This window comes from Vipera berus (genome assembly GCF_964194415.1).
Source record: "Vipera berus genome assembly, chromosome: 5".
NCBI classification, from domain to species: Eukaryota; Metazoa; Chordata; class Lepidosauria; order Squamata; family Viperidae; genus Vipera; species Vipera berus.
In genome coordinates this window covers 30,840,537-30,865,890 of record NC_138207.1, presented here as the reverse complement: position 1 = coordinate 30,865,890, position 25,354 = coordinate 30,840,537, and the positions used below count along the sequence as shown (strand labels likewise).

Sequence of the window (25,354 nt, the reverse complement as noted above, 5' to 3'; positions counted from 1 at the left end):
GCAGGACCAGGACAGCCTGTCCTGCACCTTCCAAGACCTTCAGCCCCCAAGACGCCTTGTGCTGCACTTCCCATTCCTTGGGTCTTTGCAAGCCTTTCCCTCCCCCAACAGTCCCCACAGACTTTTTCACCTTCCACCAGGTCTTCATGTACCTTAGACCTTACTCCCACCACACCAAGGCTCCACACCTTCCTCCTCACCTTTTGAAGATCTCCAGTGCTCATTTTGGAAAATAAGGGCAAGCCACATGTATCTGGATCATGTTGTTGCCTCCTGGAAGCAGCCATCATTTTCAGCAGCTCACAATTCTTAAGGGAGCAAAATGGAATGGTTTGTCCCTGGGCCGTGCAGCAATCTACCATGACCAGAAGCCATTTTGGTTTTCCCCTGTGTAGGTGAGCTAAAATGGGGGCCACTTTTAAGTCATAGGTGCATGGGAGAGGAAAATTGTGTTTTGTTGTATTAAGAAAGCTGCAGCACTATGCAGACCACATTAAGACAACACACTGTTCCTGGGCCATGTGGCAGCTTCACAGAAGTGGTGATCATTTTGATATGTGCATACCGGAAGGCCAAAATGGTGGCTGTGTTCAGGAGGCAGCTTCATGCCCCAGGGACTCATGGCCTGACCTCCTTGCCCAACATGAGGTCCAGATCTCTTCAAAAGGTAAGTATTATGGGTAACAGATGTGTGGAGATTAGGTTCGAGGCCTGCAGGGCCTAGTTGGGCAGGATGGGGAGAGAAGTGAGGGGCACTGCAATGTCCCTGTGTCCATAAAGATGAATGATTGCAGGAGCGCTGTTGAAGTCATAACTTCAAAATTGGGTCCTAAGTATGCCATAACTACTGCTAAGCTTGTAAGCTGCCCTGAGTCTTCGGACAAGGGCGGGATATAAGTGGAATTAAAATAAATAAATAAATAAATAAATGGCTGCTAAGAAACTGGTTGTATCTTGAGGTAGTCCTTGACTTACAGTAGTTCATTTAGTGATCATTCAAATTTACAACAGCACTAAAAAAGTGACATGACCATTTTTCACATTACAACCGTTCCAGCATCCCCATGGTCATGTGCTTAAAAGTTTGCATGGTTGGCAACGGACTCATATTTATGACAGTTGCTGTGTCTCAGGATCATGTGACATCTTTTGCAACCTTACAAACAAAGTTAATGGGAAAGTCAGATTTGCTTAACAACCGTTTTACTAGCTTAATAACTGCAGTGATTCACTTAACAATTGTGGCAAAAAAGATCATAAAATGGGGCAAAATTCACTTAACAAATGTTTCACTTAGCAACAGAAATTTTGGGTTCAGTTGTGGTTGTAAGTACCTGTATAGTTGTTTGACATAGTTAAAAAGAGGACTTGCTTAAAATACACACACACACACTCACACAGAGAGAGAGAGACTGGTGTGTGTGACTGGCCCAAGTTCCCTCAGCTGGTTTCATGCCTAAGGTCAGACTAGAACTCCTGGTCTTCTGTAGTAGAAGAGGCTGTGGTTTGCTCTCACTTTATATACTAGTGGCTTGCCCTGTCATTATTGAAGGGAGTGGTCTTGGTGATTCCCTTTACAGAATAACAGAATTGGAAGGGACCTTGGAGATCTTCTGGGGTCCCCAACCCTCGGGCCACAGTCCACTACTGTGCCATGCCTATTAGGAACTGGGCCTTATGAGTGGCTGGCCAGTGCACTCGCGCGCACAGCTCAATTTGCATGAATGGCAGGCCAGCAAGCATTCATACATATGTGGCCAGACCACTGCTCACGCAAGTTAAGCTGTATATGTGCACACTGGCCCACCACTTACGCAAATGAGGATGTGCACCCATGCATGCAAACTGACCAGCCATTCACCTGGCCCAGTTCCCTCCCCCCCCACCACAAGGCCGGGCCGCTAAGCCACAAAGGTTGGGGACTGTTCTATCTAGTCCAACTCATTGCTCAAGCAGGATAACTATACCATTCCAGTCAAGTGGCTGTCCAGTCTCTTCTTAAAAACCTCCAGTAATGGAGCACCCACAACTTCTGAAGGCAAGCCTTTTCCCTGGTTAATTGTTCTCACTGTTAAGAAATGTCTAGGTTGCTTCTCCCCTTGATTAGTTTCCATCTGTTGTTTCTTGTCTTGCCTTCTCTTCTTTATAACAGTCCCCTAAATATTGGAACACTGCTATAAAATTTGTTTGGCACAATCTGTTTTTGACAACGCTGTGTTGGCTTCTGGTTATAATTTTGCTTGCTTCTAGATCTGTTGCTTGATTATCTTTTCCAGGATCTTCCCGGGTATTGATGTTAGACTGATTGGTCTGTCTTGGATCAGTTTTTTTTCTTCCTTTTTTGAAAATGGGAACCACATCAGCTCTTTCCCAGTCTTCTGATACTACAGGATCCTTGGTGCTCCAGAATCCCTGGTGCTTTGAAAAATATGGTTCATTGGTTTCAGAGATCATGTTTATTGTTGGCTTATTTGTCTGAGAGCTAATAATATATGTCTGGTGTCCCTGGTGCTTTCTGAGCTTGGAGCTAGTTGTTCCTTGATTGGGATATTGTTTACTTCTTGGTTGTTGGTCTAGTGTTAATCTAGTTAATCTAGTTTGAAATATCTGCAAGAAAACGTTCAAGCTCAGAAAGCACCAAGGACACCACACATATATTATTGTTATTGCCCTTCCCTCCCCCACCCACCCAAAAGAACAATAAAAATGGAATGGAGGTGATATGAGAAAAGAGATAATGGGAAGGAAAAGAATGAGCAAAGCTGGATGGAAATGAAGGGAGTGAAAGGGAAAGTAGCTTGATGGGAAAAGAATGCTGTTACTTGTGCCGCCTGCTTACTTGTTTGTTTTCAACAATCTCCTGACTGTTAAGTGATACAATACAAGTGTCTCCCGTCAGCTGACAAATAATTGGGAGAAAGATAAATTTCTCTTGGGTAAATACGGTATAAGGAAATCAGGACTCTGATATTTCAGAATTAAATAAGATTTGTTTTTGCTAATCTCTTAATTAAATCTTTTGGCTACTTTCTTTGGAGGAATGGAACCAATCTAAAATTGTTTAGCAGTTAATACGGAAAACAATGTTAAATGGATTTTTGTCCCTTTTTTTGGCTTAAGTGCCAGTTTTTCCCAACTGTTACAGTCTTAATATGTAGGCTTGATTCTAATTTTTGAGTAAGGAAACAACTAAAATGGTATTAAAGTAACATATTTTTAATTAGCAGTCTTATTAGAAACTGAAAAGAGGTTTGTAAATCACTGCTTGTTCTTAAATTTATAATGTAAGCAACTTTTAATCAACTTCGACAAGTCATTAGGACTAAACAATTTCTAGATCAAACTACGTCTTTATAATTGTATTATATTAATTGTGGGGTTTTTACATTTTGTAGGAGGATTTGTAATTTAACCTGATAGATGTGAAGTCTGTGGCCAATGTACATTTAATTATTTTTGGCTACATGTTTTAGAAAAAGTTGGGAAAATAACACAATATTGGGTAATTAATTCTAGAGTGGCTTTATTGTCCTTTTTTCTCTTATACTGTAAATGTGTTTCATAAGTAATCAATTAGCTGCCAGATTTATTATATCAAAGTACTAAGGTAAAGGTAAAGGTTCCCCCGCACATGGGTGCTAGTCGTTTCCAACTCTAGGGGCCGGTGCTCATCTCCGTTTCAAAGCCGAAGAGCCAGCGCTTGTCCGAGGACGTCTCCGTGGTCATGTGGCCGGCATGACTAGACGCCAAAGGCGCACGGAACGCTGTTACCTTCCCACCGGAGTGGTCCCTATTTTTCTACTTGCATTTTTACGTGCTTTCGAACTGCTAGGTTGGCAGAAGCTGGGACGAGTAACAGGCGCTCACTCTGCTACGCGGCACTCGGGATTCGACCCGCCAAACTGCCGACCTTCCAATCGACAAGCTCAGCGTCCTAACCCACTGAGCCACCGCGTCCCTTACTGGAAAGCTAAAATAACTCTTTCTTTGAATCAGTAATATTTAAAAGTGTGCAAAATCAGAGAAATTAACAAAGAACATAATACTAACAAGTATAGAAAAATCCTTTAAGCACCAAGTTACTCGTGTTTTATGACATCTATACAACTATTTTAAAAATATTAACTGTAAAAAAATAATATTTTCAAAGATGATACATGTTACACTCTGCCCTCTGCCTATTTAAAAATATTTGTTAACATATCTAAAAGATTAAACGATTTGACATAGTGCTCTGCACAAAGCATGCCTTGGCATTGTATCTGAACTGAACTAGCTTTGAAGTGATATTATTTTTTAATTAATTATTGTTATTTCTAAACAGCAATTAGCATTTGTTATGTTCAAATTAATATTATATTCCAGGAGTGGTGTATCCATTGGCAACTGTTGTGAATATTTTGTATTCTTATGTACACTTGCCTGAAATTACTGGAATTTTTTTACTGGCATAACATCAGAGTAACAGGTAAGTTCAAATGAGAACAAGAACAAGAACATTTATCTTTGTATGGTGTTAATATGTACGTACACTGAGCCCATTGGAAAATAATATGAGAGCCATTAAATCAAACAGTTTCTTATATGAAGTGTGAGACATTTCTAAATATAGAGATTGCTACCAGCTCTGTTTGTAATCCCATTAGTTCAAGTGCTGAATTAAAAAAAAATGCTGCCAAGAATTGTTTTTAATGTCAGCTACCAGATTTGTTCTAAACTAATGTGAGATATTTCTTTCCCTGCCAGGTTGTGAGAAATTGAGATTGTCTGGTTTGAACCATATGGACCTATGATTTATAGAGTTTTTATAAATATTTATTTACATATACTTTTTTAAAACTTATTTGAATTCCTGTAAAGGAACTGTAGATGACAGGAGAAAGCCTTTAGTAGACTATAAAGACGCAACTTATAATAGTAGCATTTATTTGGATAAATTCTTCATAAAATAGGTCTACTTTAAACTGAATTGTGATCACTAAAAACCATTATTTTTCCTTACCAAAATTGCTGTTTGAAAACTCTGAAGTTAGTTAAACTTTTGTGAATTCCTGAAAATCCTATTTGGCTTAAAGACAGTTTTGCGGTCATGGTGGGCCTACTTTGCATAGCTGTTTTTAGTGTGTGCTATGGTGCCATGTGTTTTGGCTGGTTTAAAGAAGATACTGATATCAAAACTGCTTTTAAGAAAGGGAGTATATAGAGTGACCTAGCATTTTTAGACATAAATTGTAGACTCAGAACTGAGAAATGAACACTAGATAGTGGTGGAAGTAGTGAGGAGCTTTTCCTGGGATGGTATCCCTTTAGCTATAGATAGCAAACCTAAAGCTCCTTACAGAGAAACCTCTTACTAGCCATTTTCCACAAATGGTACATACACCTTAAAGGTACTTAGTGAAAATCCTTCAGAGGTATTTAATACTGGAGTCGGCAGTCTCCCTCCTATTCTCTGAAGCTTATACATGTAACCGGGCAGTGGCACAAAAAAGCGTCTCCCGTGTTTTTACCTCAGCAAGATTTGCTACTCCAATTGATTGCTAAGATGTGTGATATGGGGGGACTTGATAATCTGATTGCCAACACAGCATACTTACAGGCCAGGAAGTCTGGAGATGTGGACACCAAGGATATGCAAAAGCGGCGCAAGAGCATTAACCTACCTAAGGTTGAGGAATGTGTTGAAATCAAGAGTTCCATTTGTATGGACTATGAGAGCATTTGTGAGCAACAACCCATTGGCAAGAGATTTTTCAAAGACTACCTGGCAACTCTGCCTGAATACCAGGTGGCCCAAGAATTCTTGGATGAAATTGGTGTTTGGGAGTTAGCAGAAGAAAGCATCAAGAATAGTCTCCTAGAGGGCATGGTCAACATGTATCTGAAGAATGTTAGCAATACTTACTTGAAATATCTTAGTACAGACCTATCCAACAAGTGCCAGTCAGCCTCCACAAATGATTTTGAGAACATCCTGCAGTTGGCCAGGGAAGAGACAAAAACCTTTCTTAAGGGAAAACCCTTTGAAGGCTTCCAGACCAGTCAATTCTATGAGAAATTCTTGCAATGGAAAAGCTATGAGAAGCAATCTATAAATGATAAATTCTTTGAAGAGTTCCGAGTATTAGGCAAGGGAGGCTTTGGAGAGGTAAGGAGCAGTCACTTAATCTACATGCTGTGTATATAGATGAGCTTTGGTATTTAATAAATTCATTAGACCATAGGTCACTAGCTATGTTCTTGCACAAACGTTTCTTGTCATATATCCCTGTTTTAGTGCTTTTCACTGGTTATTTTCCCTGCAGTAATATCTATTCAGGAGCAATATGTAGCTCTCCCTTTAATTGGCTCAGAGTTGTTTATATGAAATCATCTTTTTATTTTTCATGGGATAGTCAATAATTCTATTATTTGTTTATGAAATGTATTCCTCACCTTTCCGCTTATCTAAGCAGTTACGACAACTTGTAATAGGCAAGACAAAATGCAAAATATAACGTGTTACTTTTAAATAGTTTTGAACATATATAGTGTTACTACTTACACTTTAAGTAGGGAGAAAGGCTAGAAGGGACCTTATTTCCAAGTTAGCACTAAAGCACTTCAAAATTGTCATTGCCATCTCTCTGCTTCCCAGTATAAATGGCTCACTTGGACTTTTTCCTTTTGCATGGAACATGCTGTAGGTTTGTGCTGTCCAGGTGAAATGTACCGGGAAGATGTATGCCTGTAAGAAGCTGGACAAGAAAAGATTGAAGAAGAAAAAGGGTGAAAGCATGGCTCTTCTTGAAAAGGAGATACTTGAAAAAGTCAATAGTCGTTTCATTGTCACGCTGGCCTACGCTTTTCAAAGTAAAACCGCTTTATGTCTCGTCATGAGCCTCATGAATGGTGGAGACCTTAAATATCACATTTACAATGTGGGTGAAAGAGGCTTGGAAAAGGACAGAGTCATGTTCTACTCAGCTCAGATTATCTGTGGGATACTGCACCTCCACTCCATCAAAATTATCTACAGGGACATGAAGCCAGAAAACGTCCTCCTGGATGATAATGGCCATTGCCGATTGTCTGATCTTGGTTTGGCAGTAGAAGTCAAGGATGGCAAAAAAATCACCCACAAGGTAAGTGAGAATTTACTGTGCAGGGTTGCAGATACAGTGGACCAATTCTCTCTATTTTTTAAGCATTGGATCCAAGTGTTAATTCTTTCAGATTTGTTCCTCACTAAATCTTATTTGCTAACTTTATTCTATGTGACAGATTGGTAAGAAGTTTTGTTTAATTCAATATTTATACTGTATAGTTTAGCAATTCAGGTTCCATACTTTCTTAAAAGAAATTTATACCTTGTCAAAAGTTGACATTTTCTTCCAAGCAATTACATGTCTTCTGATTGCTGATAGAGAAAATATACAAAGAGGTATAGTATGCAATGAACCATTCATTATGCAATGAACTGTTGGGAAATGAAATATTAATGTAAATGTTATCTTTATTATCCAAATATAAAACATAATCTATAGAAACCTCTTGTACAAGCCCACTGCAATTAATAGGAATTACAGAAGAATATTAAAGTTTGTTTCAGCGTAAGAAAATAAAAAACATTTTATTAAAATTGGGAAAGACAGGTCATGCTTGGCCTTCTACAGATTGGTTTGCACAATATATAAATATAGGAAATGTAGGAGCAAGGAGGTTAATGAGGAATAGGACACTTGGTAACATGAAGATCCTTTATAACATAAGAAATTAATTGTCTTCTTAGTTACTGATTTTTTATTTTCAAAAGCTTTAGAAAATTAAACTTGACTTTTCTTTCATGCACAGAAGATAGCATTGACTTAGACATTAATGCAGTAGCAAAGATTTTGAAGAATGATTTAGTTAAAGATTATTTTATTCACATTAGACTTTATTTTTGATTATATCATTTTAAAAATCCTTTGTTTACTTGTGTATTTATCTATTGCATTTATATGGCCACGCATCTTGCATAAAGTGACTCTGGGTGGTGTACAACAATTGAATGAAACAACAAATAGATAAAAACATCAAAAAATGATAAAAAGTAAAAATTAAAATAAGAATATTTTTTTTTAAAAAAAGTACAAACCCCATGGAGATAGTAAGACTATCAGTCACAATGTAGACTTCTAAAAAATCTCTTCATTTTCCAAAGATCCTCAAGCCTGATGACATAAGCAGTTCTTGAGAGACTTCCTAAATGATAGCAAGGAAGGACCAAGGTTAATGTTATGGGGGGCAGGGGGAGAATGTTCCACAAAGAGAGCACCATAGCAGAGACAATCTACCTCCTCGGACCCACCCAATGCAGCCTCCTGGCTGACGGAACCCATAATGTACCATCCCTTCCAGATCTAATGGGACAGGCTGAATCAATCAGGCTCTTGACAGACAAGATAAAAAAGAAGAAGCAGACAATTTACAATATCTCTTGACTGCTGAAAACAGTTCACCTCACTCCCCCCAAGATACTTTAAAAACCAGATAATACGTGGCTTTAAAGTTATGCCTGCTGAATGGAGTATACAAGGACAATAAGGAAGATATGTCCTCCTTTTGACAGTCTTCTAGTAACCCCATCCAAGATGGAGCCATAAGGATCACTAGAAGATACTCTTCCAAAGGACAGGTGCAGCAAAAGAAAAGGTCTGCTTCCTGGGTCCCTGTAGGAGATATTACTTAATTGATGGGACCCAAAGTATTCTGACCTTATTGGAACACATAGGATGGGCAAGCACAACAGGGCACAGGCAATCTCTCAATAGTTAGGCCCAATGCCATTTCTCTGATCAAAGTGCAATATATTGATACAAATCCTTTCCCGTGCAGTCATATAACATTCAATGCACAATCACACACAGAGATTCAGGTTCCTTACTGTGCTCTTCCTAACCCTGTCCAACCTCTTTAGTAATAACTGTAATTATTAATAATGACAGATGGATAAAGGCTAGAGTTTTGGCTGGGGAAGACTAGATTCTAAGGTAGAAAGCAGGAAGGAAAAAAAGGGCTGATAATGAGAATAGCTTTGTAGAAATTGTTATTAATAGACTTTCTTAAATAGTTATCTGACAGCACATTTGCTTTTCTCTAATTACCACCTTGCTTTTTAAAAAATCATAGTTTATGTTCTATTCCATTATTAGGGTTTTTTTTTCTTCTCCTTAACATTTTTTCAGAAAATAGAAATTGGATATTCCTATATTTTTTCCCCAAAAGAGACTAAGCTGGATTCTGCTAGTCTGATTGATTGATGATGTGCAAGTAATTTTCAGTTCCTAGTGACCACATAAATAGATTTTTCTCCATGGTGATCTATCCCTAATCTGTCTGCAGAGATCTGGGTCATTGCATAATGAGTGTGAAGTAGGATAATTTGAGCCTGGTCCTTTGTGTCTCAAGTGAGAACTCAGGGTTGATTTGTTCAATGATCCATTGATTTATTTTCTTGGCTGTCCATGATATTCTCAGGAGTCTTCCAAAATCAATGTTCAAAGGTGTCAAACTCTTCCTATCCTGCTTCAGCTTTCATTTCTATGGAGTGTTACAGGGAATGCAATAGCTTGCACAATTCTGATGTTTGTAGGTAGATAGATCATGACATTTGAATATCCTTCCTAATCTGTGGCATATTTCTTGGCTGCTCATCCTTCACTGTTGATAGTTGATCCTAATATTTTAGTCTAGGCTGTTTTAAACAAAATGTATCATTCACTATATCATGCAAACCCATAAAATTGGTTGAGTAAAGTATGGTTAAAATTTTTTGTTCCCTTTCAATTATTTCTTATTCTTGGAGACTGTTTGGACATGTCCCTACAATTTTCTTGGCAAAGTTTATCAGAAGTGGTTTGCCATTGCCTCTTTCCTAGGGCTGAGAAAGTGACTGCCCCAGATCATGTAGGTGGCTTTGTCCCTAAGACGGGACTAGAACTCATGACCTTTCAGTTTCTAGCCTGATACACCAAACTGGCTCTCACTAGCAATAAGTAGCTATGGGCAAATACAGTTATAGTTTAGGATCATGTAGAGATTTCTGAAAAATGTAGTTAAAATATACTAATCTCTGCATAGTATTACATATCTTCTTCTCTTGAAAATACTTCTCTTTTCATTTTCTTTGGGATTTTAAAGTTACTGTCAGTAAAATTACAGCTGTAATACAGCTACAGAATGACATAAAATATTATAACACTAGAAATGCTGAATAATAACTTTGAAAAATCAAACCAAAAGTTAATATCAACAATATCAATAGTGATGTTTCCTTCTATCAATAAACTGCCCAAAAGATATCTTGGAAATAATGGCAGAAGAGGAACAGGTTTTATCAGACAAGACAAAAATAAAGAGGGTTGACACTGAAAGTAGTTCCACAAATGAAAGGCTACAACAGTGCCATGGAAAAAAAACATGTTTTATTGGACATACAAAAGAAATTGGTTGATGCTTTAAAAATCAAGAGTTACAAATAATAAACCCCAAATTATTTTTTCAAAGGCACAGGAAATGGCAGTCCTCGAGTTTCATTGGTAATTGGGGAAAAAAATTCTGTTGCTAAGTGATGTAGTCATAAATCATGTGTTGGACCAGTATACTTTCAGCTGCTCCATTTTATATCTAGTTTAGGAATTAAGAACTGTGTTAGTGTATTCAGCATTTACAGGGTTAACCATTATTTCCTGAAGATATGCCTTATGGGAATTGTAGTCAAACTGTTTAGTGAATACCATGCTTATTTAGTTAAGTGGGTGGAGTTTTGAGTTTTATGGTAGGACTTCCTGCCTTTGTCTTTGTAATATCTCTCTGGAATGAACCCTGGCATGGCTGGGGATCTCACTCCATCTTCATCATGTAGCTTTGGACAGGGTGGAAAGATCATCATTTTTTCACCTAATGAGATGGACTTCAAATTACAATCTTGCATTCTGAATGGACCAGTGCTGTAACCATGAGTTATTGACATTGGAAGCATGAGAAATAAAAGTAGTTTGTTTTTTTCCATTTCATTTGAGTTTATTCTGTCTGTTTCAAGAGAGATCAGCATTCACATCTTTATTTGAAACAGAACAGTGAAAAAATGTATGATTAACTTTCCATTCTCATCTGGCTGAAGTAAAAAAAAAGGAATGATTAATTCACCATTCTCCAGCTGGTTCTGCAAGAGGCAGAGTCCTGCTTCTAGGATTTGTGTTTCTGTGAACTGTTGTTTCTTCCTGTCTTCCTGAGTAGACCAGCCAAAAGGCCTGTTAAAATCTTACTGCCTCTTTTGCCAGTGAATTTCTAGCCAGCATCTTAAAGTGATTTGGAAAGGCTTTGAAATAGAAATGAGCTTCTGCTCACTCAGAGAGCTCTGCTTTGAATGTTACAAGTGTTCTAATTGCAAAGAGAGGCTGTTTGTTTGCAATCTTCAAGCCTTTGTGAAATCAAATGCAGGACCAAAAATTGCAAATAAAAGGCTTGTCCCCAGGCACGTGTAGAGTGCCCCCTAGTGGTCAGAGGGTGAACTTTGTTGAAGTACCCATTCACGCAAGCAGCACCTTGGTGGCTGCTCTGCGAATAGAAGGCTTGTCTCCAGACATGTAAACAGTGCCCCCTAGAGGTTGAAGAGTGAACTTCACTGAAGTTACAACTCATGGAAATGGTGCCCCCCTAGAGGCCAAATGGTGAACTTCTCTGGAATCTCTAACCATGCAGAAGGTGTTCCCTGGTGGTCAAAGAGCAAAGTTCACCGAATTAGTTAAAAAGAGCTAGGAAGGTTTTTGATTCTGTCCTAGTCATGGCTGAGTGTCCTATTGATTCAGAAGAGCTGATTCGACCAGACAACCCTGATTTGTACAAAGAAGCTGATGTCCAAGCTTCGGTGAGGGCAAATACATTCCAGAAACCCTATGACCTGAGGCAACAAAGAAAGCCTACAGAAGCCTTGCGGGTGAACCTGATGGAGAAATGGGATGCATACTATGAACGCCACGAAAGAAACTGGGAGAAATTAAAGAAACTCTTCCAAGCGCCTAAAGAGGAGCTTTCTCCTGAACGCACTCTTTCATTAAAGGAGTTTTTCCTCAAATGGAAAGACTACGGGTGCTATCTCGAAAGGGTCCAGAAGCAGCTAAAGGAGCCAACACTCGAGAAGCAAATGCAACGCCTCAAGTGGCTAAACAAGGAACGTGACCATTTCTTAGAAAGTAAAAAATGCCTGCCTGAGGGCGAGCTACACCTGGAAGACATATTGCGTGAGAAGGCCAAATATGAAGCCTCCCGCCACTCCAAAACATCTCGTCATAGCCACTCATCCCAATGCCCTAGGGCAGTGCAAGCACAAGTCGATGCCGTGGTAGCCACAGCAGTTTTACCTGTGGCAAAGGAAGAGCAGCTGATAAAGGCAGAAATGGCTGAAGCAGCTCTGCATTGGGCGAAAAAGGAAGAAATGGCCAAACTGGAGGCCAACACAGCTCTACAAGTAGCTCTATATGTGGCTAGACTAAAGAAAGAAATGGCCATACTGGAGGCTAGACAACAGGAAGAAATGGCCATAGCTCAGAACAGGCTTGACTTTCTACAGTATCAACGGGAAGCGGCAGAGAGTGCGGCAAGAGTGGAAGCTTTACAGAAGGCAATCCAAGACGCTACCTTCAAGTCCAACTCTAGAAAGCCAGAAGTTATAAACCCACATGACCATGCGCAGACCTACATTGACGACCACAGCATGATCCGATGTAAGCAGGCAGGAGCACCACGGTCATCCACAAGTCCTCAGAGACCAGGTGGACAGCAAGGAGAATCTCCACGACCAGATGTGCCCATTAGCTAGAGAACTGACAGAGCACCATCTGGATCATGAGACCTTCCCTCTGGAGCTACACAACCAGCGCCAGCAAACCAAGTCATAGATGGTAACCTGACAGGTCCATCTGCAATGGTGACAACTCCACAGCAGGAAGAACAGCTGCTGCAAGACGAGATTGCCAGGACTCAGGCCAGGCTAGAGGCCCTACTTAGTCAACAGGAAACAGTATCCTGAGGTGCCACCTACATGCCCAACCATAGAGGAGAATCTCAGCCACCAGATGTGCCAACTGGCCAGGGAGCTGGCGATACGTCACCTGAACGACAAGATTCACCCCAACAAGTAAAGACACAAGAAGTCAGGCCTCCTTGGCTTAATGTAAAGGCAGAGGAATTCAGGGCAAACTCTCAAGGCCCCTCATGTGAGCCAAGGGAAGTTACCCTCAACAAGAAGAATTCTGAAGAAAATTGCCAGTCGTCTATGCCACATTCTCTTGCTCTTGAGAGAAATGCTTGTAAGGATCAATGAGAAGCCACTGATCATGCCCCTGATGATCTCAACACCGTACCAGCCCAGCCTGAAGGCAAATCCCACGCAGCACCAATGGGTCCTCCAACATCCTGGAGAAGAAGGTTGGATTCAGAAGAGTACAAGGTCTGCTTCGAATGCTGTGAGTCTGCAGAGCATGCGGCCAAAACTTGCACAGCAAAGGGGAAGTGTCACCCAAGAGAGGATGACAGTCACCCAGGAACCCTGCATCCAGACTCTGAGCAACTACAGCAAGCAACTTCTACTACTCTTTCAACCAAGGAGTCCCAGCATGGCTCCAAAGAGTGCCCAGAGACACTCACCAAGGTCAAATGCACATCAGTATGTAGCGACTTGCCATTACCAAGTGCACCCCAAGCGCAGAAATGCATTTCCTAACATGCACTGTACGACAGAGCATGGCAGGGAGGAAAGACGCTGAACTCTGCATCCAGTTGTTAGATGGGAGCTCACAGATCCTACCATCGCCATTGCCAGTCACTGAACTCTGCATCCTGTCGTTAGATGGGAGTCCACAGATCCTACCATCACCATTGCTAAAATGGGAGGCCTCACAAGATGATCACAGTCAAATTTCAACCCCAGAGGTAACTCATACCATACCTTATCAGAAGCACATGGATAATCACCCTCTTGATCACCTAAATCCCGAGGCTGAAATCTTGCCTCTGTTGAAAGTAGACACCCCTGACACCTTGGCCTACCATGGATTGGTCAGAGGCCCAACAAGCCCCACAATTTCTTTAGGGATGGAACCTGGATGATTCATCCCAGAAATGGTCTTTTTTGACCAGCTGCAAACTCCAACTCAGGTTCTCAATGACCTCCATTCTCAGTAATGGGAGAGCAATCCACCTGAAACCATACCAAGAATGCTTCACGCTTGTGATTCTCAGTAATGGAACAGCATCCCACATCTTCACCTTTAGAACCCTGGCAAAAGACAATGCTTTCACAAGAAGAGGAGTCCTGTCTACAGTAAACAGCCTGTTCGACCCTCTAAGTTTTGCTGCAACAGCTTAAGGAAAGCTTCTTCTGTGCTCACTCTCCCAAAAGGTCCCGGACTGAGACAAACCATTTCCACCAGAACAGAAGCAAGACTGGGAGATGTGGCGCGGATCTCTAAGTTGTCTCAAAAGCGCCCACTTACAGAGCACGCATGTTCCCATCTCACTTGCCACTGCAACTAACGAGCTGGACATGTTCTCAGATGCTTCGACGAAGACAATAGCAGCTGTAGGATACATAAAAGTCTACAGCGGGGAGAGCTGCAGCATCGGTTCCGTCATGGGAAAGGCGAAGCTAGCACTACAGATTAGAACTCTGCGGCACCGTTCTAGCAGTAGAAATAACAGACCTGATAACAAAAGCAATGAACCTTGAGTTTCAATTCACCACCTTCTACACAAACAGCAAGGTGGTGCTGTACTGCATCTACAACCAAAGCAGACACTTCTACGTCTATGGAAACAATAGAGTAGAAAAGATTAAACGATCTCCAAGCCCTGAGCAGTGACAACATATGCCAACAGATCAAAACCCTGGGGACCAAGCTAAGTGGTCCATTTTTGCATCACAGTTGGCAGACTCAGTATGGCTAAAGAGTCCTGAGTTATTGGCTCATCCAAACAGCCTGATGTCACTGAGACCAGAGCAATACGCACTTCCAGATCCAGGTCAAGATGCCAACATTCAACCGCAGGCACTGGACAAAGAAACAGAGAAACCTTCCACTAGCTGTTTCCTAGAATCAGCCCGCCTTAAACGCTCCTATAAATGGAGACCCCACATATGTGGCATAGCAGTAATTGTCTTGTTCACTTGTCTCAGCATTCCAGGAACTCACTTTGCAGGAGCCTGCAAGGTCTTGCAGATTGATGAAGGCATTTGTCATGACCCAGTAATTGACAAATACCTAATGGTCCAAAATTGTGTTTGGACATTCAATCCTCCCCATGCATCTCACGTGGGAGGAGTGTGGGAGCGCATGATTGGCGTAGCCTGCAAAACCCTGGACTCTATATTGACTAAGACACCCACACTGTCGCATGAGGTCCTTGCTACCCTCATGGCAGAAGCTGCAGCCATCATCAACGCTCAGCCTTTGGTTCCAGTTTCCTTTGTTCCTGAGATTCTTTTGGTTCTGGTTTCTTCTGTTCCTGAAGATCCTTCAGTTCCGGTTTCTTCTGTTCCTGAGAATCCTCTGTTTCCATTTTTTTCTGTTCCTGAGAACCCTTTGGTTCAAGACGGACACCCATCGGAGCTCTTGGCCCATGGGACTTGTGTACCAGGTCCTACCCAGCTCTGATGGACTAGTTTGCCAAGTCGAAGTCCAGATCGTGAAGCCACAAGAGTCGGGTCGCGACTCACAGACTCTCGTTAAACGGCTTTACACCAGACCGATCACCGAACTGGTCCTGTTGCTGAAGAAGACTGAACTTGAAGACTGAACCTCAAACTATGCATATTGTGTCTACCTCATGATTGCATTGTTTGATGTAACACTTTGCTTATCTCAGTTATAGTTATGCATCTTTTGTATTTACCTTAAAGTTATGCATGTTTTGATACCATGTTTTTTATTCTAGTTAATAGTCAGTTAACAGTCAATATTGCATGCTTGATGCTATGTTTTTTGCTTATTCTAGTTCGTTATAGTGGAAATTTATATTTCCAAGCGGGGAGTGTGCTGGACCAGTATACTTTCAGCTGCTCCATTTTATATCTAGTTTAGGAATTAAGAACTGTGTTAGTGTATTCAGCATTTACAGGGTTAACCATTATTTCCTGAAGATATGCCTTATGGGAATTGTAGTCAAACTGTTTAGTGAATACCATGCTTATTTAGCTAAGTGGGTGGAGTTTTGAGTTTTATGGTAGGACTTCCTGCCTTTGTCTTTGTACTATCTCTCTGAACCCTGGCGTGGCTGGGGATCTCGCTGAACCCTGGCGTGGCTGGGGATCTCACTCCATCTTCATCATGTAGCTTTGGACAGGATGGAAAGATCATCATTTTTTCACCTAATGAGATGGACTTCAAATTACAATCGTGCATTCCGAATGGACCAGTGCTGTAACCGTGAGTTATTGACATTGGAAGCATGAGAAATAAAAGTAGTTTGTTTATTCCATTTCATTTGAGTTTATTCTGTCTGTTTCAAGAGAGATCAGCATTCACAACTTTATTTGAAACAGAACAAATCATGATGTCATGTGACCATATCACTTAGTGACACCAATCCCATTATTCCCTGATATGAGGAAAGAAGGGAACAGCTAAGATACACACTGCAAGCACAATAAGAAAGAGAAGAAAATCTGAGTAACCATCAAAGGTTATATAACAGAATTATCTTTTTTATTTATTACTATTATATGCTACTTTTGATCCAAGAACTCAAGATGGCATATGCAATACTGCTTCCTATTTTTCCTACAACAAATCCCTTGTGAGATAGGTTGGGCTGCAAAAGTGACTGACCCAAAATCACTCCTTATGGCTGAGCGTGAATAGAAATTTGGTTCTTCCCACTCCTGGTCCAATGCCATAGTAGCATTAACACTATACTGGTTCTTCAAAGCTTTTTGCTATAAATTTGAATGGAACGCAGGGTAACTACATAAAGAAGACATAGATAGAGATTCTTGTAGTAGACATGAACTCACACAGTACATACAGTGTGTGTGTGTGTGTGTGTGTGTCTAGGATAGAAAAAAACTGCCTGTTGAGAAGGCCTACAAAAATAGTGAACTCACTAACACATCAACACAATTATAGTTTGCTCAGTTTGAAAGACATGCAGCAGTAAAGAAAGAATGCAAGAGGTTTAAATCATTATTCTATTTATTGAATTCTTTATATAAAATTGATCAATGAGATAATAGGATATATCATTCTTTCAGTGACGAGTTGAATGTTGAACCAATTATTATTGAAAGGAAAGGCAAGTTTTGATTTCTGCCACTTTATTATACAAATGCATGGCAGGATTAGTTGTAATCAGGGAGAAATAAATCTTTGAACCAAGTATACCAAATAGCTTCCTGTGGTCCAATGTTACATTCCTCCAAGGTCTGTTAAGGCCACTATGAACGAAAGATGGAACAGTTGGAAGGGAGAACAAAGCAGTCAGTGGCACCCTGTGAAGGAAAGGAGGAGTGAGCTGTATAAAATAGCTGATAGGGCTAAATTCATATTGTTTTGTCTTCCTGATTAACAGTTCTTTTGCCATGACAAATAAAGGCTGAACGCACAGATTGTCATTTCTGTTTGGTTTACGAGACTGATTGTGTTTGTTTTGTAAAGAGCTGTGGGAAAATGTGAGCCGATCTAAACCACATTTTCCTATTCTGTTGGAACCCCTAAGGACAGCTGCTTTGTGACCAACAACTCCACCCCAATTTTTGGAGCTTAAATACTACAAGATTTTAGCCAGGTCTTTAGGAGAACACTTCATCAGCAGGGTATTTTCCCCCAGTACATAAAATGAGTTTGAGTTCTGGTTCTTTCAAATGTCTGCAAAATTACCTTCGGTATACTGGGTTTATTTAGTATTGTTAAACTGAGTCAATTTCTTATTTGTTTAGGTGTATGACTTGTAAAAATAAAGCATTTAGCAGCAATGAAGTCACTACCAAATGTATATCATCATAAACATCACGTAGTGATACATCATATACAGTATATGGGATGATTTTATACGTGTGATTTTATAATGCTGGAAAAGATCAGAATACAAGTTTAAAGTGAATAAATAAATATTTATTTGCCGTGAATGTCATCTAGAAGGCTTTAAAAAGGGTTGATTGCAGTTACCTTAGTATTGGAGATATAATTTAGGATTTGGAGAATATGCATGCATTGTTTGCATTTGTTCTATTGTTGCTACATTTTGGGCTGAAGTGTTAGGAATGTTACTGTGACTCAATCTAATCACTGTAGGTAAAGGATGCATATGTTCTTCTTGGCTATATATTTGGAGTATATGAAATACTTGGAGTATACCAAGACACCTAGGAGTTTTGGACTTTTTATACATAGGGGATGTTTAAAAATAATTATATAATAGACAGTTAATTTATATCTGATTTGTAGCAGTGTTGTTTGTAAAATATTTATATTCATATTTTTGATGAAGAAGCAGAAAATAATTTTTATGACTTTTTACTATTTATTTTCCAGATATCTCACCCTCTTCCTGTTAATGTTTTATCATATTCTTAAAATAGTTTTGTAAAGTTTATTTTTTCCCCTTAGATTTAGCTTGATACAGTGTAAGAGGTTCAGTGAATGGAAAAATAATATAAAGCAAGCATCTACCTGACATTGGTTGATTTCCCCAAAAACTGAGCAAAGTCAGATCGTACTTAATATTTGGATGAGAGACTAACAGAAAATTTCCCAGTCTTTTATAGCTATATCAGTGACTGGGAAAAGTAAAAGAATGGCAACAACATCCTGAAGACAACTGTATAAATGTGTCCCCATAGTCCAGGGGTGTCAAACTGCTGGCCCACGGGCCAGAGCGTCACAGAGAAACCGCGCCCATCCCATTGCCGGCAATGGGAAAAAGTTCTGATACGTTGCACGACGTCACATGACGTCACGAGTTTGACATGTCTGCCATAGTCAGTATGAGACAAACTCAAACTTGAGAAAATCTTTATATTTATATAAAATAAAATTAATGGGTAGAGATCAAGACTAGACAATGTGTAGTTCTAAGAACATATTCAGCCTTTGCGGGGAGGGGGGGGCGAGTCTTTAGAGTCCCATACAGTCACAATTACTGAAAACCACAAAGGGCAATTGTAGTGCGATCCCAAACATAGCTTAAAGATTCAACATAGTTTTTGAAAAATGTTCCTGTGACAGAAACTCTCTTACAAACAGAGAGATGAGGAGCTGACTAATGAATACTGCAATAGAAAGCAAACACTGTACCCTTGAAAATGTAGAGAATTTGCAGAAGTTTATTCTCCCCAGTTTTTTGAGTATCCAGGAACAAGGGTTGAAAACAAAAACAGACTCTTGGAGCCTCGATAGGCCAAATCAAGAACTTAAAGCAATGTTCCAACAAAATGCCTAACCAAGAGGATAAAGTGTTCTGGCTGTAGCGATTTGAGGCTTGCTTTCCTGCTCTCACTAATGGTCTCAATAAGCCTGCCAGCTCAGTTGTGGGTTGTGTTGTCAGCTCTTACTTGTGTTGTCTCTGGCATTCTTTCTTCCCTCCTGATGTCCCATCTTGAGAAACCAGCTTTATTTCCTGCCTGATCACTATGTTGCTTCAAGGCCAGGCAGCTTAGAAGGGTGGGGGAGTTTGTTTGTACCGGTCTGATAAGGGTAGTTCACTTTTCTTAGTCTTTAATTTTCTTCTTGACCACCACTGGTATCGGCTGACTTCCTCATCTTTCTTCTCCAACCTCCACCACTTCCCCTTCATTAAAATAGCCAAGCACTGAGACTACAAATACTGAGGTTTTCCCTTCCCCAGAAAGAAAGAAATAATTCTAATCATAATCTAATAAATAAAGATAGCCTTGTTTTTCTAGAAAGGAAAAAAGCAAATAGATTAATCAACATGCCTTTATTTAATTAGTTCAATGTGATTATAGTTTGCTTGAGTGTTAAGTTTAATTCCTTTCCACATAAGCATACAGCCCCTTAATTGCTCTATTGAATTTAGTATTTTTTCATAGAGAAGCAAGCAAGTTTCCTCCAAATATTTTGTAATATAGGTCCCATAATCCTTTGCCAATAGCTATGCTAGCTGTTAACTGAGTTTCAGAACAATACTAGAGCACTAAATTGCCTATTCCTAAAATGTCTTTCTGGTTCATCAGCAAGTTCTTCTTGGGTCAGTCGGAGCTGGATGATCCCACCCAAAACTGTGGCTTATAATTCAAAATCTGATACGTATTTACAAATTCTGTGGTTGTCTTTTTTCAGTTTGTGAATCTTTCAATTTACTCTTGCTATCTGAGTTGATTCATCAAACCTATCTCTAAACCTCTAAATCTTTGTGTGAAGTTCTGGTACTTATTCTGTAATGGATCATTACACAATCCTTTCTTTGGCTTCCCTTTTTCCCCCCAACAGACTCCAATCAAAATGCACCTTGAAACCATCTGTACAGAATGTTGTTGGCCAACATGTCTTAAACAATTCACCCAGACTAAAATCAGATCAGAAGATTGTCTTAGAAGATTGTCAAATATCTATGGCAAACTCCCATTAAAGTAAAGAAATATCAGTTGGGCTGCATGTTATATATTGCTCCTGGAACATGCTTTGTCTGAAATGCTGTGTTAGCTGTACTATAACATTGTGCAGATTTGTTATCAGTATATCCACTTCTCTTGATGCTATAACAATGGTTCAGTGAGTTGTTCTGTGTACAGTGAGGTGCTCTGATAATCTGATGTCATCTCCCCAAAGCAAAGCAAGATTCAATGCCACTCTGAATAAATAGTGATAAGGGGTCCTTGGTGTTCTCTGAGAGTGGTTGTTTTCTTGCAGACATTTCATAACCCAAAGTAGGTAACATCATCAGTGCTAGTAAGGAGTGGTGTTTGCTCTCAGTTTATATTCTGGGTGCTTGCCCTGTCAGTGTTGGTGGGAGTAGTCTCAGATGTTCTTTGATTGGATTGTTTATTGTTAGCTTGTTTGGCAGTCCCTTAATTGGGGTATTGTTTACTTCTTGATTGTTGGCCTAATTTTAATCTTGGAGTTCATCAATGCTCACCTGTCTGTTGATTGCTGGTAGGGAGGTGTTTTGGTCTTTTTGATCCCTTTTTGGCTGGTTGATTGTCTCTTTTGCACAGTATGTAGATATTGTTTATGTTTATGTGTCTATTGATGGCTAATTTGTCAGAATGCTAGCTCTCTAGAAATTCTCTAGCATTTTTTGGACTTGTCTTGGTCTAGGATGGTCACAGTTTCACAGTTGAAACTATGGTTCAATCTGTCCATATGTTGTGAAATTAAAGAGTTTTCATCATGTCTTTTAACTGCTAGTTGATATTCATGGATGCGTTTTGCCAGTTGTCTGCTTGTTTGTCCTCCATAATGGCCGTTGCATTCATTACACTGTAGATGGCTCCTGTTTTTTCTTCAAAGGGCTGCTGGGTCTTTTGGTTTACTTAGGTTGTTTTGGAGAGCTTTAGTTGTCTTGTGTGCTATGCCAGGGGTCCCCAACCTCTGGTCCATGGATCGGTACCGGGCCACAGCATGCCAGCAACCGGTCCACACAAACAAGCAAAGCCCCATCCACAGGATGCAGGCAGCACACAAAACCACGCACCGTCCGGTCTGTGGAAAAACCTCTCTCCATGGAACCAGTCCTGGTTGCCCAAAAGGTTGGGGACCTCTGTGCTACGCTGATTCCATGTAGTTGTAATATCTGTTGGTGGTTTCTGAATAGTGAGGCTTTCAAAACTGATGTCAGCCCTTGAGGTAGGCAAGATTAGAAAACAAACACCACAAGAACCATTTGTTTGTCATGGGATAATAACAGAATCTTGAAAACCTGACAAGACAATCAACACGGGATAATCCTGAGTTTCTTTTTCATTCTATCCTCTCTTTCAGGGCTCAATTCATGTTTATGTAATCACTCTTGCATTCCTTCTTCAAGGTTATTGATATACAGCTCTGCAGCAAATTAGAAGTGAAATGGTAGATTATTGCGTTTTACTTGGGGGTTGAGTATATATACACATTATAAACATACACATTCCATATTTACTCAAAAGGATTACACATTTAAACAGGATTTAAAACTTAACAGCTCCTTTATTATATTCTCTCCTAATAAATGCCCTTTCCTCTTTTTAGATTAGTATTGCATATAGACATACCTGTTAATATGAAAGAAATGTGGACAATACACCTTGCTGTTGTGATGACAGGATTAGGCTGTTTTTCCTGCAATGGAGTTAGCTAGTGTGATACTGTAAGCAGTTTGACAGTTAGCTGAATAATATTGATTATATTAAAAAGTTGCTAAATACAAGTACTAATTTGTAGCAAGATGCTCTCAGTTTTTCCATAATTTTGTTTCAGATATTTTCATTTGTTTGTTCTATATATATCACATTTTTACACTTTATTCAACTTGTTTTTTAACATATCAGCAATTCCCCGTGATACAAATTAGGTTAGAAATTATTCCTTTTAAGATTGTTATTGAGCTTCCATCACTTACAGAAAGTTTTCAAACAACATGCAATAGGCAAGAATACAAGTATAGGCAGTCTTTGACATATGACAGTAATAGAGCTCAAAAATAAGTCATGTTGGTCCTAAGTTGAGGCACCCATGTGACCGGACCTGATTTTATGGCTTTTTGTGGTGGCCGTTAAGTGAATATTGTAGCTATTAAGTGAATGTGGTGGTTGTTAACCAAATCAATGTATCTCTATGGGTTGGAAACTTTCACATCATGAAACTTGGTCATGTGAATGTAGAAATGCTGCAACCAGTCATAAAGGTTTTCTGGTTGCTGAGTAAAAAATGACAATGTCAGGAATGTAAGGAAAGCAGAGCACTATGAAATAATGTGTCAGTGAGAAATAAGAGATTGGGACACTTTAGAACAGAGGTCCCCAACCTTTGGGGCACCAGGGACTGGTTACCTGGAGAAATGTTTTCCCACGAACCGGAAGGGGCGTGGTTTTGTGTGCTGCCTGCATCCCGCAGATGGGGCTTTGCTTGTTTGTGCGGACCGGTTGCTGGCATGCCTCAGACCACTACTGGTCCACGGAACAGGGGTTGGGGACCCCTATCTTAGAACAGAGATCCAAACACGCACGCCATGAACCACACACAGCCCATAACTTTCTCAGATGTGGCACAAACCACATTAAAATACATTTTAATGTGTATTTTAAATACATTATTTAATATAAACTAGATTAAAATATTCACAAACATTTAACTAAATAAAATAAAAATATAACGAAACATGGATAATACTGCATTTTAAAACAAAATAATAACTTTAGTCATCAGTCAGGAAAACTCAGAGCTTGTGCCTCTTCCCTGCACTGGGAACCGACCTGCTCCCAACCCTATGAGCTTCCAGTGTATGAAGGTGTGCTTCTTTCTTCAAAATAGACCAAATTAATTTTTCTCTTTCCTTCAAAACAGATTGAATTTCCTTCCTCCTTCCAAAATAGGTTGAGTTAATTTCTCTTCCTTTTAAAAAAAAGGTTTAATAATTAATATCTATTGAGTTTCAGGCTGCAACATGTCCATGACTGTTGTTAACTTTATAAAACATTTCATTTTAAAATTAATAATAATTAAAGTTTAAATAGGTTTAGCATATATTCAGAGAAAAGGAAAGAATGGACAAAAATATACTCATGGATAAAGCTATTTATGGACATTCTGACCCTTTTGAAGTTTTTATATGTTTTATTTTTCATAATTGGCTTATCTGTGGATGGCACATTTTTCATCACATTTTGGTTAAAAATTTGAGGGTCAACTTATTTGCAGATGAGTTTATCCAAGGGCCTACAACTCCCGGTCTGTGGACTGGTACCAATCCACAGCCTGTTGGGAATGGGCCATGCAAGTGGCAGGCAAGTGCATGAAGCTTCATTTGTGTATGCACAGGAACTAGATCCCCTCCCCCCAACTGCTGCACCACTGCTGCTGGTCCATGCAGCCAGAAAGGTTAGGCACCTCTGGGTTTATTCATTAGCATATATGGATATACAGGTACTTTTAAAAAGGAGCAAAACCTATCCTAAATAATTGTGTATAAGCCCATCTGTGGGCTTTAGATGTCAATTCTTTTTAATATAAATTTTTCTTTATAATATCAAATTCCAAAAGAAATTTTTTTTAAAGCTTGCAAATTATTGATTGCAGTTATCAGCAATTAATTCATTCGTAGGTATAATCTATAGACAAATATGAGTGGACCTAGTTTTGTGTTGTGGTTAAAGTATCAGCCTAGAAACCAGGGGTTGGTGTACTTTAATCCCGACATGGAGGGACTTTGGAGCAATTTCTCTGTCTCAGCCTTGGAAAGAAATACCGGTAACTATCAAGTCACTTCTGAAAAATGCTGACCAAAAAAGGGGAGGGGGGCAGTTGCCAGAAGTCCAACATTACTTGAAATCACAACTTTAAAGCATGTGTGGTACATGGCATACTGTGTATATTTCCTAGTTTTGATATTTTAAGTAAAAATGCATATATATTTAAATGTTACTATTATATGTATTTACAATTTACTTATATTCTTATATTATGACACATAAACTTGTATTTAGTTCGGGGAAAAGCTGCACAAAACAAAAAGAATTTCCATTCATGGATTGTCAGAAATTAGAGGGGATATTGCATGGAGGTGGGATAGGAGGTAAAGAGTTGGTCCCCACGATAAATTGGCAAGAGGCCACTGGGGTGATGGAGGTGTGTGTGTGTGTGTGTGTGTGTGTATGCATGTACTGTATATGCATAAAGATATATATAGTGTTGAAAACAAATTGTGAGTTTCTTAATGATAATACATCTCTTTTTTAATGTATTGGTTATATCTACTTCCTATCTGATTTTAATGTGTTGTTGTTTTATCAAAAATATATACATTTAAAAGTGTGGTTTTGTAAGTCAATATGAAGCCTACAGAAATACAAGATTTAGGGGCTCCCATCTCTATCTGAGTTTAACACCAAAGTCTTAGAGGGATAGATGAAGTTTCCACTCTTTTCCAATAGCCTTGGTTAAAATTACTGGTTTCCTGCAAAGAGAAATCAACATTAGGTGACCCAGATAGGAGAAGTCTACTTGTTTCTAAGTTTCTCTGCACAACTCTGCTCTCCGTCACTGGGAAATGGAGTGAACTTGGCTTCTCCTGTTCCTTCCAGTGGTTTGTTTAAAACTGCTATATTCCCTCTGCCAGAAAAAAGATTTTTTGTAAGCAGATTAGTAAGAGACAGAAATCTCATTATTTATTCATTTTTTCA

General features: G+C 39.4%; 1 protein-coding gene across 4 annotated transcripts in view; it reads left to right on the top strand.

The window, feature by feature from the left end:
• The first annotated feature begins 5,386 nt into the window (after positions 1-5,386).
• The window catches only part of GRK7 (G protein-coupled receptor kinase 7), a 45,453-nt gene continuing 25,485 nt past the window's right edge, over positions 5,387-25,354 (top strand). For all 4 annotated transcript variants that reach the window (XR_014026549.1, XM_081328640.1, XM_081328639.1 and 1 more), the window contains exons 1-2: positions 5,387-6,148; positions 6,687-7,124. Coding sequence is in view for 3 of the 4 variants with exons in the window: in XM_081328640.1 (XP_081184766.1) it covers positions 5,546-6,148; positions 6,687-7,124 (1,041 nt within the window). In the remaining variant the exon portion in view is untranslated. The remainder of the gene's footprint in view (positions 6,149-6,686; positions 7,125-25,354) is intronic.